Below are 20398 nucleotides of genomic sequence, written 5' to 3'. Positions count from 1 at the left end.
GCTCCCTAGGATCACTCCATAAACTATCAAAATGACAAGGAGACACCAGAGCCACTCAACACACATCTGTAATCAGGTGTGCTCATGTGTCTGGATCAGAGAATTCCATGCCATCTACCATTCCCAACCAGGACATCCTGGGGTAAATCATGCTACTCCTGATGTCTCCTCTCAAATTTCCTACCCCAAAAGGAGTTTCCTATAACTCAGACCCCAGCTGCAGTTATTCTACTAAATTATGCAGCATGTTAGGGCCACAAAAACGCAAACCATTACATTATAATTACTCTGTAATTATACTGATTGTTACAGCATTAAATATGTACTTCTGTAAATGTGTTTCAATAGTTACAATAACAAACTATTTTTAGAATTAACAAATAATGGACTTCTTTCCATTTTTTAATTGTTTAGCCCACTCACAGCAATTTGGAAAAGGGCTGAAAATCAAATATTTAGGGTTTCCAGTCCTGAAATGAGACAAACTAATCAGAATACACTTCTTAAAATGTTTATACCAAATTCACAGACACAGTATACATATAAACATATAGCATATTCACACATACTTTAAAAAAAATAAAAAGGGGAATTTGCCCATAATCAAAACTTTATTGAAAAACTGACACCAAAATAGGAGATGACTGTTGTATACCTTACAAAATTAAACATAATTACATTATCTTGGTAGATTAACCGGAATTATTGAACTGATAAGGCTTTCTGCGATAGAACACAAATTCAAGAGGTTGTGTGATCATTAGTGTTGCTTTCTTCTAAATGAACACCCTGCAAAGGAATCACAAGAGCACGTTAAACAAGTGTACTCTATCTCTAGTATAGTTTTAATGACAAAAAGTACTTTTTAAGTTAAAAAAAACAAAGTTCTAGGAATATTAGATTAACATTCATATATACGTTATTTATCCTTTTATACTAGAACTTTATTATAATAAATCTTGTACATTTGAATTTATTCTGATGTGACTATAACTATTATTCCTGTTTCTCAAATGCTATGTTGGAGTCTACATAAGACCATGAGCCTACATTCAACAGTTAAAACTTTAACGCCAGCTATCAGTAAATGCAATCTTAGTTTTTAGGAATTATTTTGAATCACTTCCCAAGAAACTAATTTTGATGAGGATGCTCTTCAAGTCTGCTAGGAAAACTCTAATACCCTATTAATCATCCATCAGCACATGGGCACAAAACTCCAAGATCATGGCATGATATAAAGGTTTAAAAACTCTTGCAAGTATACTTTTGAGAGCAACACTACACTTAAATATTGTATGCTGACCTCATACTTAGATCTCACCAGCTCACACAAAATAGATTTTAGATCAGTTCCCAAACTACTTATAACTCTTCTGGTGAGAACAATGTGGAATTCACAACTCCCCAAAATATCACAAGCAAATTTCAAATATAATTATGGAACTATAAATCTATAAGTACTACTATGGAAAACAATATTCATAATTACTCTTTTTTTTCTTGGTGCACAAAAGTGAAAGAGCAACTCAAACGGGATTTTTAGGGGCACCCGGCTGCCTCAGTCAGTAGAGCATGTGACTTGATCTCAGGGCTGTAAGTTTGAGCCTCACACGGGAGGTAGAGATTACTTAAAAATAAAGTCTTTAATAAGTAGATGAATAAATACATAAAAATTTTTAAATGAGATGTTTTATTAAGCAGGTACTCACAAATCAAAACCTCTGGCATTTTAATTTATACATTAGTTTTCTGTTGCTTAGCCAGCAATGATAAAAACTGTCTTCAGTCAAATGCGTCAACTATGTATGAAACAAAATATTTATGATGGAATTTTTAAAATTCTATGGTTTTAAAAATCTGTATGTCCTATTGTATGTAGTTATTGTTTGGCTCCATTTTGACTTATGTTTAATATTCCAAGTTAAACAAACTAAATGACTAACTGTAACAGAATTAGGTGTTCCAAACTAAGAAAAATAATAGTTACAGGAGTTCTTTACAAAGTCAAGAATATAAACTTAGCCATCTGAGCAGGGTACTCTTTACTGAAAGAGCATACGATGAAAGACACAACTATTTTGGTAATAATGAATTTAAGATTTCCTTTAAACTGGTTTTTAGTAAAGGAAGACATTTATAATCATAAAATCTCATCAATGGGTTAGAAACGGCCAAATGACATACCTTCTGTGAGTCTGGCCTTTCCCCCCGTTGGCTGGCACAACACTGTTGAACAGCCTACACAAAGAACCACCGTCTGAGCATGGCTGAAAACCGTGGTAATCTTGTAGCAACCTAGAAAAAGGGCAAATTGAAAGCGAAAAGCAGAAGAAAATAAAGCATATTGTTCAACATATTTCTACCAAAGACTTTGTAAAAGATTAAGACTTTAATGTTTGCAACAGCAAGCCACATATTTAACGTCACATAAAAAAAGTTTTTAAAAGCCAACAGGTGAAGTTAGTAATATATTTTATTGAACTCAGTATTTCCAAAATATTATTACCATTGCAACATGTAATCAATATGGTTTTTGTGTGTGTATGTGCTACATCTTAAAAATCAGGTGTACATTTTACACTTAAGGAATATTTCCCATTTTGGCCACATTTCCAGTGCTCAGTAGCTGCCTATGGCTAATGGCCACCACACTGGGCAGCACAGCTTTACACTGAAGAATCAACATACTTTTCATGATTAGTTTCAAGAAAACTAATCATCTGCATAGCTTAACACTTAGTAAGTCAAATGTCATATCCCCTTTGGAGTCTCCTCTTCACCACCCCCGCCCCCAAATCTTTCTCCTGTGGTTTGAATAGTTTACTAGGAAACTGTCCCTTTTGACATTCCAATTCTGTAATCCCACTGCTAGTCAACAAAGGGTCCTAAGGGATCTAAACATACACACCACATTAGCAATCCCTTCAGAAATTTTCCTTGAGAAAGGAATTAAGATCTGAAATTTTACCTGGGCATTTTACATCCATAAAATAGGAATTTGGGCTTTGAACTAGACGTTTCTTCTTATGTTTTTTCTTTTCCTCTTCCAAGGACGGGTGGAGTAAATCTCTAGCCAACTGAATAAAAAAAAACGTATTATTATTCCCAGAATGAATCCACAATGGTGGCAGATTTAACCAGACTTAAAATACACACGCAAAAAAGAGAATAAAGTCATACTCAGCAGACGCAACATGTCAGATACTTGTTATTTTTTTAGCCTGTTAACTTTAATCCATGCTTTTTATAATGCTTGTGTTCTCTACGTCCCGGTAAAGGAACTCTAGGACGATCAAGAAGCATATGGTAAGGTTAATCTCGTTCTTCTTTAGTCCGCTGAGTAACAGTCTCCGATAAAAACAACACTGTGGTGCTAAGTAAGAACTTGACCCCAACCGTGCACCCGCTGAAAGTAGAAATCGCTGAGGTAGACCGGAGAGTGCCAACACGGGGGTGACTTCTGCCCCGGGGGTTCAACATCTGATCTGACAGGAACTCTGAGCGGCTGAAGCCTGACTGTCCTTGATGCAGTTAACAAGTAGGGTAACTGCGAAGACAGTTTTGAAAAAGGAAACCAGCAGAAAATCGCTTCCGAGACGAGGAGAGAACCACCAAGCACAAGGAGAGCAAAAAGACTCCAAAGACTACAGTCTCGCGAGCGCCCACCCAAACCCAAGAAGGCTGAGTGTTACCGAGAAGCTGTGTCCCCCTAGCTAGGGACTCGAGACCTAAGCACTGGGCGGCCCCGGGTCCACCCCGCTCCACGCCCATGCAGGGCCCGACACGCCGCGCCGTCCAGGCAAGTCCCAACAAGTCCGCCACGCGCGGAGGAGCTGCGCGATCCGCGCCCCTGAAATGCGTTAGGCAGGGACCCCCGGGCCCGCGGAAGCGTCGGGCTAACCCGCCCCCAGGACCCCTAGACAGAGAAGCCCGAAATAAACGGAAAGCCAGAAAGTAAACAACTCACAGGCATGTTGATCCTTTCGCAATCCCAGCCAGTCCCGATCTCTAAGGCGACACCCCTAACGAGCCGCACGCGATCTGGCGAGCTGCATCAACTTCCGGGATAGAGGCGGCTGGGCGGAGCGGAGCGTCGGGACCGGCGGGCCGGTCCGCTCTAGGCGCTCCTCTCGGTGGTGGGGGTCGGCTTCGGCCGGGTCAGCCGATCAGGGGCTGCAGGAGAGGCCCTGAGGTTCCCCTCGTGCGGAACGCCCGAACCGCACCAGCCTCGCGGGCTCCTGGGCCAGGGCCGCCGGCCGTAGGGCTGCGCGTCGAGCCAGCGGTGCCCGGAGTGAGGCTCAGGCGGTGTGTCCGGCTGGGAAGCCTCCTGGGGCTTAGGCCGCGGAGGGGGAACGCTGACGGCCGCCTGAGCCTCGCGGCGTAGGGGAACCCGGCGGGCGCGGTGGGTGGCCCCCGCCACGGTCCTGGTCGCCAGGCCCCCGGCTCTCGCCGCCGTTCTCTGTTCGTTTTTGAAAAAATAGTAGCGTCAATCGAAACCGTTAACCCGTGTTGGAGAAATTATGAAGGGTTCCTATACTTGAGCATCCACCTTCCAAGGTACCCGTTAAGTTCTTTGTGGGATGCGGCTGTGCCTTGGGTTAGCTTCGCCCTGAAGTTTTTAAGAAGCAGGATTCGCTGCCAGGCTTAGTTCACCGCATGGTTCCTTCCTGCCTCCGTGGACAACTGGGGCCTGAAAAAAATGGTGTCACTGAGAGCCAGACTTGAAATGTGGTGGGTTTTTTTTTTCTTTTTATTTATATTTAAGTTAGTTAATGTACAGTGTAGTCTTGGCTTCAGGAGTAGAACCAAGTGATTCATCTTTTACATATGACACTCAGTGCTCATCCACGAAAGTGCCTGCCTTTTTTTCTTTAATTTTTTTTAGGTTTATTTATTTTGAGAGAGACAGATAGTGCAGGTGGGGGAGGGGCAGAGAGCGAGGGAGACAGAGAACACCAGGCAGGCTCTGCACTGTTAGCATGGAGCCCAGCATGGGGCTTGAACTCACCAAACCTTGAGATTGTGACCAGAGCCAAAACCAAGGGTCGGATGTTTAACTGACTGAGCCACCCAGGTGTCTCCCCACCTCCCCAGCGAAAAGTGCCCTCCTTAATGCCCATCACCCATTTAACCTCCCCCCCCCCGCCCCCCCCCCCCCCCCCCAAACCCTCAGTTCGTTCTCAGTATTTAAAAGCCTCTTATGGTTTGCCTCCCTCTCTGTTCATCTGTTGAGTTTTTCAAAGTACACATATGAGGGAAATCAGGTATCTGTCTCTGTTTGACTTACCTCACTTAGCATAATACCCTCTAGTTCCATCCACTTGTTACAAATGGCAAGGTTTCATTCTTTTTCATCGCTGAGTGGTATTCCATTGTATGTATATACCACATCTTTATCCATTCATCAGTCATGGACATTTAGGCTTTTTCCATATTTTGGCTATTGTTCATAGCGCTGCCATAAACATTGGGGTGCATGTGCCCCTTTGAACTGAAGTATTTTTGATGAGGATGAACTTGAGGGATGGATGTGAGCAAGTGTAATTAAAAGGATACCAAGGAGAGAAATGTGCTAGATAACATTGTCAATCACCTTTTATTTCACACATTTTGGCAAATGGAGAAAAATTGAAGAAAATTAAAATGACCATCCAGAGATAAACATTATTGACATTTTGACCTTCCCAACATTTTTTATTTACTTGCATAGTAAATAGTAATATACTTGGGGTTTGGGTTTTACATAATTGTTATCTTGTGCATATTCTTTTGTAGACTTTATTTTCCCCCATTCGTTATATAATGAACACTGCTCCGTGTTACATGTTTTCCCACATTATGACTTTTTTTTTTTAATGTTTTTATTTATTTTTGAGACAGAGAGAGACAGAGCATGAGCGGGGAAGGGGCAGAGAGAGAGGGAGACACAGAATCTGAAGCAGGCTCCAGGCTCTGAGCTGTCAGCACAGAGCCTGACGCGGGGCTTGAACTCACAGACTGTGAGATCATGACCTGAGCTGAAGTCGGACACTTAACCAACTGAGCCACCCAGGCGCCCCCACATTATGACTTTCAATGCACACACAGCATTCATACTATCAATATATAGCCTCCTTTCATCCATACACTGAAGTGGACGTTGAATTTAGGTTTTTTAAATATTACAAAATACCATTTTATGAAGAAAAGTATATGGAACTATAATACAGTAGTGTAGGCAGAATAATGACCCCCAAAGACTTCAGCATTAATCCCCAGGACCTACGGTTACATGACAACTGGAATTAAGCTTGCTAATTAGCTAACTAGGAGCATTGTCTGTGTAGGCCCGCTGTGATCACAAGGGTCCTTAAAAGTGGAAGAGGAAAACAGACGAAGAGTCAGGGAAAGAGATGCGGTGATGAAAGAAAGGTCTGAGGGATGCTGTGTTGCTGGATTTGAAGATGGAAGAAGGGGAGCCTGAGCCAAGGAATGCGGGCAGCCTCTAGAAGCTGGAAATGGACACTGCCCTGGAGTCTCCAGAAGGAACACGGTCCTGCCAGCACCTCAGTTTTAACCCAGTGAGACCCAGGTCGGACTTTGAACTACAGAACTATGACTTAAAAAATGTACGTTGTTTTAAGCCACTAACTTTACGGTTTTTTGTTCCAGTAGGAAACTAATACAATAATGAAGACCCATGTAGCTACTCCTCATTTCTGTCAAATCTTAACATTCAGTACTCCGTCCCCAGAATTTGTCATTGTTAAAATAACACTGTCGTAAACATTCTTGTAGGTAAGTCTCTGTGCACGTCCTTGATTATCTCCTTAAGATAAATTCCTGGAGGACAAACTGCTGAGTCAAAAGTTATGCACATTTTGGGGAGCCTGGGTGGCTCACTCGGTTAAGCGTCCAGCTTCGGCTCAGGTCGCGATCTCACGGATCGTGAGTTCAAGTCCCGCATCAGGCTCTGTGCTGACAGCTCAGAGCCTGAAGCCTACTTCAGATTCTGTGTCTCCCTTTCTCTCTGCCCCTCCCCCATTCTCACTCTGTGTCTTTCCCTCTCTCTCATAAATAAATAAACATTTAAAATAATTTTTTAAGTTATGCACATTGTAAGGTTTACAATATAAACTACCGGGGCCCCTGAGTGTCAGTCAACTGAGCATCCGACTTTGGCTCAGGTTATGATCTTGCAGTTCATGACTTCATGAGCCCACATGGGGCTCAGTGCTATCAGCACCTAAAGTGTCATCAGCACAGAGCCCGCTTGGGATCCTCTATCCCCCTGTCTCTTTGCCCCTCCCCCACTTGTATGCACATGCTCTCTCTCTCTCTCAAAAGTAAATAAACATTAAAAAAAATAATAATATAAACTATCAATTACCCTACAGAAAAATCAAACCAATTTACATTCCAGTTACAAATATTTGAGATGCCCCTTTCTTTTACCCTTGACAATACTGGATATTATGTTTTTCCTTATCTCAGTCAATCCTGAAGAACTGTATGGTATTTTATCACATTTCACTGTTATTTAATTAATATTTTCCAGTGTTTATTGGCAGTTCACATATTTCCATTGAGGTGATCATCCATTTCTTCCTTTCTGTGTTAATGACATTAACCAGTAATCACATATGCTGCAAGTGTTTTCCCAACTCATTAGTTCCTGTTAACTTTATCCTGTTTAATTTTTTTTTTTTGGTGATTTGAAAACTATACAGAAATTTTTAATTTTGCGTGTATATGTTTATTTCAAACTATTGGTTTTTCCTTTTTTTTTTTTTTTTTTTTGCTTTTGTGTTTTCACAGGCCTTGGCAATGTTAGGATCAGCTAAACTTTCTTCTAATTCTTTTGTTGTGGTATTCATTCTTTAACTTTTTAATTAACCTGGAATTGATTTTGGCACTTGATATGCAGTAGGCCTCAGAACACTTTTTTTTTTAAGTTTATTTATTTATTTTGTGAGAGAGAGAGGGAGGGAGAGAGAGAACCAGCAGAGGAGGGCCAGAGAGAGGGGGACAGAGGATCTGAAGTTGGCACCAGAGAGCCCGATGTGGGGCTCCTCCAACCATGAGATCATGACCTGAGCCGAAGTCAGACACTTAACCAACTGAGCCAGGAGGCGCCCCCCTCAGAACACTTTCTAATGACCACTCCTAGTTATTGCTTCCATTCCTTACTAATGCCCCGTACAGTGTCGAAACCCTCAACTTCTGAGACACAGTAACTGCATGGGAAATAAAACTCAAGGTCAGAAAGACCTGGACGCCACAACTCTGCCTCCTCCTCCAAAGCTAAGCGTCTCCTAAAATGTCCCGCTGTCTTTGCACTGCTGGTAGATTAAGGGACCCAGAGTCCCTTTGCCTTGGCAGTCTGCTCTCAGGGATCCGGCGCAAGGAGCCCCCACCTGGCTTCCCAAAGTGCCAGTTGGAATTCTGTGTACTGCTGAGAACTCCCCAGCGGTTCTACCCGGCAACGTCTGAGAAAGTACTTCTGTTATCTCCTGTTCAGTACCAGCCTCACAAGTGCGCAGCCATCTCCGCTCCCTTCCCCCTTTGTCAACTTCAGACACTGGGAAAGCGCACAGGTGTTCCAATTAAGCCAAGAACTTAACCAGTGCTAAATTTCAGGCTAGCCAAGACCAGTTCTAAATAGGTCGGATCCCTACTTGCCCCGGAGTGGGGGCGTGACTCTGGCTTGTGCCCTACTTTTCCCAGAAAGATGGTGGGAGATTCGTTTTGTCTTAAGAAATTTGGGGTACGAGGTGGGGCCCAAAGATAACTCTTCACACTCCTGCCTTCCTAAGTATTTTTCTGAGAAACTCAGAGAAATCTGTGTCATCAGCAAACTGTCACAAGGTTGTATTCTTTTTCTCTTCCTCTGTGCTCCACCTGTTGTCAGGATTCAAAGCTTGAGTGGCTTACTCTCAACACATTCCTGAAATCAACAGCAACTTCTGAAAGCTCGCCTCTTCTCTGCTCACCAGTTCTCCAACAGGATCACGATCATTGTCCCAAAATGTCCGCTGTGGGGGTTGAAGTTCACCTGTCATTTATGAGGATGTTTGACACTCTCAGGTAAGCTCCCGTCTAGAAGGGGTAAGAGTCTCAGGTGCAAACTCTGTTGTCATTTTCTCTTCCATGCCAGCTAAATTTCTGACAGAAGGTGAGCCCCACTGGGCTGTACTATAGGCTGAATGTTTGTGTCCCCCTGAAATTCATAGGTTGAATCCTAACTTCCCAGTGTGGTGGTACTGAAAGGTGAGGACTCTGAGAGGTGGTTAGGTCATCAGGATGGAGTCCTCATGAATGGAATTAGTGCCATTATTAAAGAAGCCTGAGAAAGCTCCCTTACTCCTTCTACCATGTAAGGACATAGTGAGAACACTGCCATCTATGAACTAGGAAGTGGGCTCCAAATCTGCCCACACCATTGATCTTGGACTTGCCAGCCTCCAGAATTGTGAGAAATAAATGTCTGTTATTTAAGCCACCCACTCTAGAGTATATTGTTATAGCAGCCTAAACAGGCTAAGTAGTCTGGCCTGGCAGAACATTTCACCTCATTCTTGGAGATTGTGCTAGGTTTTCCCTGAGCTGATCTGCTCTCCATCCTTCACCCTTCTCTGTGCCCAGGAAGCTGACTTTGATGGACTGTGTCTGCTGAGTTCTCTTGTCCTCTGGTTTCTACCTGAGTTGGGCCAATGGGAGGTATTAGTAGGAAATCACAAGGTGGGTGAAGAGAAATATTGGGGTATTTGCTCCCCTGGATCTATCCATGGTGGGCTATTTTCTTCATGTGGCTGTGCTTCTCGAAATTAAACAGTTGTGGGGCACCTAGGGCTCAGTGAGTTAAGTGTCTGACTCTTGATCTCAGCTCAGGTCTTTTATTTTTTTGATGTTTATTTTTGAGAGAGAAGGAGAGAGAGAGTGTGAGCAGGAGAGGGGCAGAGAGAGAGGGAGACAGAGGATTTGAAGTGGGTTCTCCACCTTCAGTGCTTTCACTGCAGGGCTCGAACTCACTAACCATAAGATCATGACCTAAGCTGAAGTCAGACACTTAACCAACTGAGCCACACAGGTGTCCCTCAGCTCAGGTCTTAATCTCATGATCCTGAATTCAGGTGCCTCATTAGGCTCCGTGCTGGGTGTGAGGCCTCTTAAAAAATAAAAATAAAGGGACACCTGCGTGGCTCAGTTGGTTAAGCATCCAACTCTTGATTTCAGCTCAAGTCACGATCTCATGGTTTGTGAGAAGGAGCCTGTGTCGTGCTCTGTGCTGACAGTGTGGGGACTGCTTGAGATTCTCTCTCTCCTTCTCTCTCTCTGCCCCTCCCCCAGTAAATAAATAAATAAACAAATAAAAATAAAAGAAACAGTTGTTTCAGGTGTCCCTTTCCTACAGCTTTTATGGGATTCCAGTCAATACATCCTCCTCTTTTGGTTCTTCTGCCTGAGGGATGGTATCTCACCATCTTTTGTTCATTTCTGTTAACCCTGCCTCATCCTTGTAAATAATACCTACATGAAGCTATCTTCAGTCATCTCTTCTGAGTGGGCCATTTGTACTCTACCAGGACCCTGACATGGGGATCCTCTGCCAGGATATGCTCCTCTTTAGCCCGCCAGGCTTTGGAGGTCTGTAGATGGGTCTGTCTGCCCTTCAGCTCTCAATCAGACCAGGTCACAGAAGGATGTCCTTTGCCCCTGACTGTGGAGCACTTCACGTTTAACAGGTTGTGGCTTGAGATGGAAATGGGAGTCTTAAGAGAGACAGCCTAGAGTCCTAGCCATGAAGATCTTTGACATGTTATGGGCAGCACTGGGATCACCTAAGAACTTTCTGGAAATGGAGACTCAGGCCCCACCCCCTACCTCTTGAGTCAGAATCTGCATTTTAACAAGATGGCCTGGCAATTTGCATGCAGATCCCAGACCTAGAAACACCGCCCTAGATTTACCAACTGGCATTCTCTCTGGAGCCTTCCTACCTCCTCTGTGGGACTCTACGAAAACCAGAACCCAGATTCCCATTACTCCAGACAACAAATCAAGGCTATTTCTCTAGATTGCAACATGGAAGTTCCCCTCTTCCCTCCTTTTCCAAGATGCTTTGTCCGTTTTAGTAGATCTTATTCTCTCTTACTATGTCCAGGAACCTTTTAAGTCAGTGGGACTCAAACTTGGTTGCACATTAGAATCACCAGAGGAGCATCCCAGGTCAGTTTAAAAGCATATGGGGGTGGGACCCAGGCGACAGTGTTTTTTATAACTCCCCAGGTAATTCCAGGAGGAGTCAAGGTTGAGAACTACTACTCTCCATTCTCCAGAGGGCTCAAAATTTTCAAAAGCAAAGCCCAAAAGAACTACAGGCTACTCCTGCTGAAAGGTAGAAAGAAGGACAAATACAGAGGGAAAAAAAATCATTAATATTTGGTACATCAAGACTTGGTAGCCAGGTGAGACCTGCCAGCACCGTCTTGCCTGCCTTGATGGCCGGGTGCTTGGTCTCCATGTCTCTCCAGCTGTTGCTTCCTGCAAACCCTCTCATCGCCTGCCTGAGTCTCCAGGGGAGAAGTGAGCTACTGAGAGGCCAGGTGTTCTCTCATACTTCCCTGTCTCCCCACAGCTCACAGTGAAGATATTTTATGAAGATGCTGGGGTCAGCAAAAATGTATGCAAATGTAACCTTTCCCTTTTCTGCAGCACTTACTGCCTACGTTAATCCTTTCTCAATGACCACTGCTGTCTTGTGTGGTTTTTCTCTGCAAGTTCTTGTACTGCAGGTTCACGCTCCTTATGTTCCTCTGAGTGTGTTCTCTTCTTTAGAAGTCCATAGGCTTCTTAAGATCAGGATGTGCTGTCATTCCCCCACTTGTCTAGTAGCATGATAGGCACAGGAATATGTCCAGAGTGCCATCTACTCAATGTAACTGGCTTGATCGTCTTTCTTTGAGAACTAACTCTTCTCCCTCTGGTTTATCCATAACCCTTCTTTTTCTCTCATAACTTTATAGGTCCTTCTTGATGCATGCCTTTGGTATTTCCTCTGCCTCAACTTGGTGTGATGAGAAGACCGAACGACCACAGAATTCTGGCCAAGCCCAAGTTAACTTGTTTTCTGAAACTGAAAAAGTAAGTGTAAGTCATTATAAGGTTAATGAGATATTATAGTGATATAGTGATATGGAGATAGTATAGCCTTCCCTTGGAAGGCATGTTCAAGCAAAAATAAATGAAAATCATTCTGTTTTCCCATTAGATAAAAGCTGATTAAAAGGCTAATGGGTCAGCAGGCTCAGAGTATTAAGAAGAATGGTGCTGTGTTTATTCACATTTAAAAACTTACTCAACTATTTGCAGAATGTCTATATACAGAATGGGCAGGCAATGCAGAAACTGTTTAAGCCTAATAGCCACTTTACTGTGTTGTTTCCTTATCTGTAAAATGAAAATATTTATGTCTGCTTCATAAGGTTATATGAAGACAGAATGAGGTAATGCTTGTAAAGTGCACAGTATACTAAGTGCTCAGTCAATGCCAACTGTAATTCCTAGAGCTTGTTGATTACAAAGGAATCAGTTGGCTCTGTGAATCTCGGGCTGATGATGATTTCCCTCTTAGTGACTTGTAAAATTCTAGCTTTTTAGAATAGTTCTGACTTAGGGAAGACCATGAATTTGTTCCAGCTGCGGAAAATCCTTGCTGGTGTCTTACCTTTCAGTCAAAACCTGAGAGACTGTTCTTTCAAAGTCCAATAGGTGGCACAAGGAGCCACTTGTCATGCAGGACAAGCACTGGCCAGCAGAGAGCCTTATCTTCCCAGCTCCAGAGGGCCTTAGTCCTGGTTCTGTCTCCCTATAGACTCTTTAAATATATAGACTGGGTTATTACAAGTTTTAAGAAAAATAGATGTGACTTAGAAGGCAGTTGAGAATGAGTCTAATCTTCCCCAAATATTTCCCCCTAAATATTCCACTCATCTGAAACTAGTTAACTCTGTTAAACTACTTAAATTCCAAATCACCCTTAGGTGAAAGTTAAATACCATTGGCCCTAAGTATATCTTTCACAGAGACACATAGTCCAAAAATGTAGTAGAAGGTCTGTCGTCATTGTGAATTGTGCCAGCTCTGCAGTCACTGTGTAGAATAGACTCGAAGCAGTGGGACCTTGGAAGATGGGGGAGAGTTATGTTGCTGATCTGTAGTGTTTGCTGATTTCCCTAAATGTTTCCACAGTGGTCAATTTCAAGAACTAAAATGAAGTCACTTTACACAGAGCCGGGAAGAGGAGAGCATAATCCTCCTGACCAGGTAATGCCAAAGTCTTATTCTAGGAATATTTCTACCATCATCAAAGCTGCTAATAAAATATCCATATCGACACTTTGGGGCATCCTTTTCTCTTACATCAAAAGCAGGAATCAAAAATAGGAGAAAGAATGAACTACTAGACTAACCCACAAACTGTATGGTTGGTTTTAAATGAAGAAGGGCTGACCTGCTGGATCATTTTATCACCTGAGCACAGCATATTACACAGAGTAGGAACTCTATAAGCCATTGCTCTCGGACTTGCTAATAATGTAGCAACGTATTAAATATGGAATTTCAGGTTAGGAAGGGCCAACCCATTCCTATTTTCAAGAGGAAATCCTTTTATGTCAAAGTTTGCTTGCTTTTAAATTCCCCTATTGATGGGGCGCCTGGTTGGCTCAGTTGGTTGTGTCTGACTTCACCTCAGGTCATGATCTCATGGTTTGTGGGTTCAAGCCCCATGTAGGGCTCTCTGCTGACAGCTCAGCGCCTGGAGCCTGCTTCCGATTCTGTGTCTCCCTCTCTCTCTGCCCTCCCCCACTCATGCTCTGTCTGTCTCTCTCTCAAAAATAAATAAACATAAAAAAATAAAATAAAATAAATTCACCTCTTGACTTTCAGGCCTAGGAAGGGAACATAGGAAACACATGTCATTCATTTTCCAACTGAATGCCCTGAGCTAATTAAGGACAGGGTCGCCTCCTCTTAGAATCTACTTCTCCAGGATGAATATCAGAGTATTTGCCGTTTCTCATCACCCTTTTCATGTTTCTTTGGTCATGCTCCAATTTGCCCACATCCCTCTTAAAGCGGGCCCAATGACTGAACACATTGTCAGCTCTGAATCACAGGGAACCATTGCTTGTCTTGTTCTGATCATCACATGTGTACTGGCACAGTCCAATATCACATAAGCTCTCTTGGCAGCATAATAGCATTGCACCATTTATTTACCTAACCGTATAGCTGACTAACATCCTAAGTCTTTTTAAGTGTTATTAAGCCTCATATTTCTCATGCTTTAATTGCATTTTAAGAAATCTAAGTCTAAGGGCACTTGGGTGGCTCAGTCGGTTAAGCAACCAACTCTTGTTTTCAGCTCAGGTCATGATCTCATGGTTGTGAGATCGAGCCCCACGCGTTGGGGTCCGTGCTGGCCGTGGAACCTGCTTAAGATTCTCTCTCTCTGTCTCTCTCTGTCTCTCTCTCTCCCTCTCTCCCTCCTCCCCCTCTTTCCCCCTCTTCCCTCTCCTCAAGAAAAAAAAAAAAAGAACAACAACAATCCTAAGTCTAGTGAATATAATAAAAACCGTTGCACTGCACTCTGTCAGTGGGTTGTATGATATGTGACTATCAATAAAGCTGTTAAAAAATATAAGTTCAGGAAAGAAAAGCAGATGTATTTTATCAAATAACTACGAAATCTTGCCAGACACATTATCTCATATAATCCTTTCAACAATTCTTTTGTGTTCTAGAGGAATTAAGAACCTTGTGTAAGTGAAGGAGCAGGGATTTGAACCTAAGTGTGCTCGAGATGCTCATTCCACCACATTGCTTCCCTGTCACCTGTTAAGTGCTAGGCATTGTGACTGGTGCCCAGTTGAAGTGACCGGGAGGAGGTCTTCCAGGCAAGCAGAGCTGCAGGACCATGGACCCTCAGAGTAATAACAAGCGATGTGGCAATTTAGAGAGATTCAGGTACCAAAAGAAGGTGTCCCATAAGTGAAGCAAATGTGACTATTGGCAGCGGTGAAAGTGGGGGGGAAGATGTTGGGAAAAACAGTGTGAGTGACCCCGAGTGGCAGTGGGGGAGGGTCACACAGGATGAAGGGCAGGTAGCAAGGTCCCCAGCTTGGTCTGCATTTCAGGTGTGTTACCTACAAAGAATAGGTGTGTGCAAATTACAGTCCTGATTTTGGAGGGGCCACAGTCCTGGTTTTATGGTGGCGGGGGCTGAAGCCTGAGGAATCAAGGAGTCGGGTCCTGTGACAGGGAATCTTACCAACTCAATCCCAGGGTGAAGGCTGAAGCCTAGAGGCCAGAACCAGAGAGTTTGATGAGAGAACAAGTCACAGGGTAACCTAACAGTGTCCCCTGAACTCCTGAGACAGGGCTCCTTGAAACCTTCCCTAGAGATAGGATTTGCCCCTGAATCTGGGGCAGAGCCAAAGCTGAGTGTCAAGTGGCCAGAATGGGGACAGACAGATCGTTAAAGCGACCAGTGCCCATCTGGTTTTTATTTTTCCCCTGCAAAATTCATGACCGGTGACAGCTGCAGTTACATATACCCCTGTACAAGTATTTGGGGTTAGACAAAATTCTGGGTGTGCCATCCATAATGCCACTTTCTTCCCTATTACACAAGAAAGTACATCAGGAAGTGACTAAGAACGTTGTTTCAAGAATAGCCATGAATATGTTCCATTCAGTTTTATCGTCAGCAAAAATGATTTGTGTGCATGTCCGATTTGGGCAGGCGGTTGTGATGGGATCGCCAGGGTGGGCATCACCAGACAGACCCTGCCTGTGCAACCAGAATCCTCGGCTGAGCCTCTCTCTCTCTCTGCCAGACCACTCCCTCAGCCAAGAGTCCTTGGGTTTCACGTAACAGATACATCTTAAGCTTGCCTGAGCTAAGGTGGAGAGTGTGTTGGACATGGGCCAGGGCAGGAAGGGCAGCTGGGCCTCAGGGGGGGTCAGAACAAAGCCCTGAGAGGCCTTGGGAATGGAGACAGCTCTTCTCTTGCCACCTCCCTTTTTCTCTCAGGAGTGACCTGGTTTCTCATCTCTACTTCTCCCTGACACTCTTTCAGCCTCCTCTCCCTACATCCCAGCTTTTCTGCCTCTCAGGGCACATCATGACAGTGGCTATGCCAGCCCCTTGTTATATGCTGTCCTACTTCCAGGGCCAATAGTGACTGACCCGAAGGCCTGTGTCCCAATTCCAGATGCCCTGGCAAGAGAATCTGGTTGTCTCAGCTTGGGTCAGGAGCGTGTACTCCAACAGTCTGTGAGCATTTGGAGTGATAGTGACTCTTGGGGCCCACCCCTGTGCAAGAGGGTCAGGGAAGCTCTGAGAAAAGGAGGCATGGGCTGGAGAGAGACCCCAAAAGGTGCCTGTTCCCTCCAAACATTGTCACGACTGCCTTTGGTGAGGCAGCTGATAGTCTAAATCCTCCCCTCAGGCTGCCTCAGTGTTGTTCTGTCTTTTCCCTGAAACATCGAGTATTCACTGGACATATTTGTTAACTGAAAACACCTTCTCCACAAACTTCAGCAAAGTGATGATAAATGTATGCAACAACTTTTTTTTGTTCACAGAGAACAATCAGATCTAGAGACCACATGTTGAGGAGAGATGCCATTTTCAACTAAACACTTACCAAGTACATTGGAGCTAAGCCCATTTCCAAGGGCCCACATTGCCTAGCAATATATTTTACAACCAACAAAATGCCTTTTAAATAGCCCTTACGTTATGTCTGAATGAGAACTATCTTACTCACACTTAAAGTATCTAAAGAGTAAAATCTGAAATCAGGAGCTAGAAGCAGAAAACTTGGAATTTCTAACCTATGTGGTTTCCTATTTCATATTTATAAGGCATATTAAGGGAACTATGGGGTAGGCTGTGAAATCTGGAGGCGATACTCTAAGGCTCTGAGAGCACCCAAGACTCCTTCTCCTACAATTTCTAATGGTGATGACAGTGATATCATCTAAATGTTACTTCTTGCTTATTTCGTGTCAGGCATGGCACTAAGCACTTTACATGGATAATCTCATTTAATCTTTACACCATCTCCATGAGATGTTATCTGCATGTTACAGATGAGGAAACTAAGGCACAGAGCTTGTTAAGTACCATTCCCAAGAACTCATAAATGGTAATTTGAACTAAGATGTAAGCCTAGGTCTGGCTGTAGCAGAAGAATTTTTATCTTAACCAATATAATATACTTAGAGATTCCAACAAGAAATTTTTAGAAAAGATATTTGCAAATGACATATCGGACAAAGGGCTAGTATCAAAAATCTATAAAGAACTCACCAAACTCCACACCCGAAAAACAATCCGGTGAAGAAATGGGCAGAAGACATGAATAGACAATTTTCCAAAGAAGACATCCAAATGGCCAACAGACACATGAAATGATACTCAAAGTCACTCCTCATCAGGGAAATACAAATCAAAATCACACTGAGATATCACCTCACACCGGTCAGAGTGGCTAAAATAAACAAATCAGGAAACTGTAGATTCTGGAGAGGATGTGGAGAAACGGGAACCCTCTCTCACTGTTGGTGGGAATGCAAACTGGGACAGCCGCTCTGGAAAACAGTGTGGAGGTTCCTCAAAAAATTAAAAATAGATCTACCCTATGACCCAGCAATAGTACTGCTAGGAATTTACCCAAGGGTTACAGGAGTGCTGACACATAGGGGCACTTGTACCCCAATGTTCATAGCAGCACTTTCAATGATAGCCAAATTACGGAAAGAGCCTAAATGTCCATCAACTGATGAATGGATAAAGAAATTGTGGTTTATGTACACAATGGAATACTACTTGGCAATGAGAAAGGATGAAATATGGCCTTTTGTAGCAACGTGGATGGAACTAGAGAGTGTTATGCTAAGTGAAATAAGTCATACAGAGAAAGACAGATAACACATGTTTTCACTCTTATGTGGATCCTGAGAAACTTAACAGAAAACCATGGGGGAGGGGAATGGAAAAAAGAAAAAGTTAGGGAGAGAGCCAAACCATAAGAGACTCTTAAAAACTGAGAATAAACTAAGTGTTGATGGGGAGTGGGAGGGAAGGGAAAGTGGGTGATGGGCATTGAGGAGGGCACTTGTTGGGAGGAGCACTGGGTGTTGTATGGAAACCAATCTGACAGTAAATTATATTAAAAATAAATTAAAAATTATTTGAAAGTGAAGCTCCCCAGACAGAATGAATGAATGAATGAATGAAAGGAAGAAAGAAAGAAAGAAAGAAAGAAAGAAAGAAAGAAAGAAAGAAAGAAACTCCCTATGAACATTAGGCTTTCCTATCATTTTCATCACCCATTAGGTCTTTTCATTTTCAATGTATTTGATTAAGTGTATTTTTGTGTCTCCTATAAAGAAGACACTGATGTAAAGGGCAATGTAACAATGATTAAGACCCTTTTGGGGTTTTAAAGGAGCTCCAGATTATCTAATAATAAGGAAGAGGCTGTATAAACATAATTACAACATACGATACACCGTCCTAGAAGCATAAAGTCTTGCAGAGATTAAAAGAAAGAGCAATCATGTTCACTTACTACGTAAAAGTTAGGATTTGTTGCATATGAATGTTGTTAGATGAGCAGTGTAAGAGACACAGAAATCCCATGTTAGCCAGAGTAATCAACCATTCCAAAGTGGAATGCTTAGCAAGGCCAGTATGACTTCTGGTAAATCATATAGCCATGTGTTTAAGTGAACCATGGAATGTGACCCCTATAAATAAGACATATGACTTTAAAGGAAGAAATGCATCCTCAATAGGCTTGATTCTTGTTGCATATTTTAAGTAAACACAGTCCCTGAAGAAAATACCTCTAGTGTGAGCTGTCAGCCAGCAAACTGAGGCAGAGACAATAGGAAGAAGTGCAAGGGAGACCTTTGGGAAGAGTTCTCTACTCGATGTGATGCTTGATCGCTCAAGAATCTTTCCAGAATGGTTCCAGGAATAAATGGATACACCTGTTTTTGAACTTTGCTTGCAGAAACCAGTCCATCATCTGCCACCGGCTAGATCCAGTGGATATTGGTGCCACCGGCCATCCAGGAATCTGAGATGGGCACTGATTACTTGCCCCAGTTCTCCCCCCAAATTACTGACCCTGCTTTCTGCTTCAGGTAATGGGAGTCCAGCTGTGCTTTTCCGCACTCTTGAAGTCTGCAGCAGTCTGTGATCAGTACTTAGAGGCTTAACTGTGGCAATGGAAAGCAGGACGAGCTCCACACTTGGCAAAAAATAGTTGTAGTGCCCCTTTCATTTATGTATAACTTTACATTACAAAGCCCATTCACAATCATCATTAATTAAACCTGCCACTCAATGTCCTCGGAGGTACGACTGAATTAGTCTACTCACTTGACCCCCTACAAAACAGATAGAAAGGCTTAGGGATTTGCCGAAGTGAAGTGGTTCAATCAAGGAAGCTTGGCCCAGTTCTTTTTTTCTCATTCATTCTTTTTCGCCTGGAAGAGGCCTTCAGGGCGCCCAGCTCTTAACTCCAAGCAGGTTAAAGAAGTCAACTGGGAAGAGCGTTTTGGCAGGGATACGGCAGCAGCCTAGACCAGAGCAGCAGTGTGGGCTTGAATTATTTGAAAACAGCCAAGTCATATTCTTCTGATTCCCAGTGGATGTTAGACGTGCACACACACACACACACACACAATTTCCCCTATCAGGCCAGGGAGCAGGACCAGGACATTGGGACGTAGTTGGAACATGGCTTATGAGCATGCTACATTTGACCTGGTGACAAAGCTGCCCACCCACCACCCACATTTCAACCCTCTGTTACCAGATCCTTTGTATCCAGTTTTTTTTTTTAATTTTTTATTTAAAAAAAATTTTTTTAATGTTTATTTAATTTTGAGAGACAGAGCACAAGCAGGGGAGGGGAAGAGAGAGGGAGACACAGAATGTGAGGCAGGCTTCAGGCTCTGAACTGTCAGCACAGAGCCCGATGTGGGACTCGAACTCACCAACTGTGAGATCATGACCTGACCTAAAATTGGACACTCAACCAACTGAGCCACCCAGACGCCCCTGTATTAAGATTTTAAACAAACCCAAAATCAAACCTATTCTAAGAGAGGTCCTAGTCCCATAATTTGTGGGGCTTAGGGTGCAAAAAAGTGGGGAAAAAAACATCTACAACAAACAACAAAAACAAAGAAAAGAGTAAAAACAGAGGCCCATAAATCTTATGTCTAAATATTTAACAATTATAGATGAAGATAACAAGCAAGTTTCCTACCTTAACAGATATATATTTATAATGACCTAAAAAATCGATAATGAAATTTAGAATAT

At 43.0% G+C, this 20398-nt stretch overlaps 2 protein-coding genes across 8 annotated transcripts in view; one reads left to right on the top strand and one right to left on the bottom strand.

Moving 5' to 3' along the window:
- Positions 1 to 592: 592 nt before the first annotated feature.
- RPS27L (ribosomal protein S27 like) lies at positions 593 to 4074 on the bottom strand. 2 transcript variants are annotated; one of them, XM_030317995.2, is made up of 4 exons: positions 3971 to 4074; positions 2972 to 3080; positions 2188 to 2298; positions 593 to 789 (listed from the first exon to the last, which is right to left on the bottom strand). In XM_030317995.2, exons 1-4 carry the CDS (start codon positions 3974 to 3976, stop codon positions 761 to 763), a joined length of 255 nt encoding a protein of 84 aa, XP_030173855.1. In that variant the 5' UTR covers positions 3977 to 4074; the 3' UTR covers positions 593 to 760. The 2 variants fall into 2 exon arrangements, with proteins under 2 accessions (XP_030173855.1, XP_030173856.1); XM_030317996.1 differs by lacking the exon at positions 3971 to 4074 and adding an exon at positions 3696 to 3803.
- A 100-nt stretch (positions 4075 to 4174) lies between these two features.
- Positions 4175 to 20398, top strand: part of LOC115515836 — a 29639-nt gene continuing 13415 nt past the window's right edge. For 2 of the 6 annotated variants that reach the window (XM_030317992.1, XM_030317991.1), the window contains exons 1-6: positions 4175 to 4560; positions 6330 to 6611; positions 8894 to 9069; positions 12009 to 12126; positions 13234 to 13308; positions 19077 to 19209. In XM_030317992.1, the coding sequence (XP_030173852.1) occupies positions 6501 to 6611; positions 8894 to 9069; positions 12009 to 12126; positions 13234 to 13308; positions 19077 to 19209 (613 nt within the window). In that variant the 5' untranslated portion in view covers positions 4175 to 4560; positions 6330 to 6500. Of the gene's footprint in view, positions 4561 to 6062; positions 6612 to 8893; positions 9070 to 12008; positions 12127 to 13233; positions 13309 to 19076; positions 19962 to 20398 lie in introns of those variants that run through there. The other 4 variants (XM_030317994.1, XM_030317993.1, XM_030317988.1 and 1 more) reach the window with 3 other exon arrangements.

Source organism: Lynx canadensis, chromosome B3 (assembly GCF_007474595.2).
Source record: "Lynx canadensis isolate LIC74 chromosome B3, mLynCan4.pri.v2, whole genome shotgun sequence".
NCBI classification, from domain to species: domain Eukaryota; kingdom Metazoa; phylum Chordata; class Mammalia; order Carnivora; family Felidae; genus Lynx; species Lynx canadensis.
This window is presented reverse-complemented; position numbering and strand designations above follow the sequence as displayed.

What these genes read in the sequence shown, in the direction of transcription:
- RPS27L (XM_030317995.2), bottom strand. An exon ending in TATGGATGTAAAATGCCCAG is followed by an intron (nt 2,299 to 2,971) that starts GTAAAATTTCAG and finishes CCCTTTTTCTAG; the next exon opens with GTTGCTACAAGATTACCACG. An exon ending in AAAGGCCAGACTCACAGAAG is followed by an intron (nt 790 to 2,187) that starts GTATGTCATTTG and finishes ATTCCTTTGCAG; the next exon opens with GGTGTTCATTTAGAAGAAAG.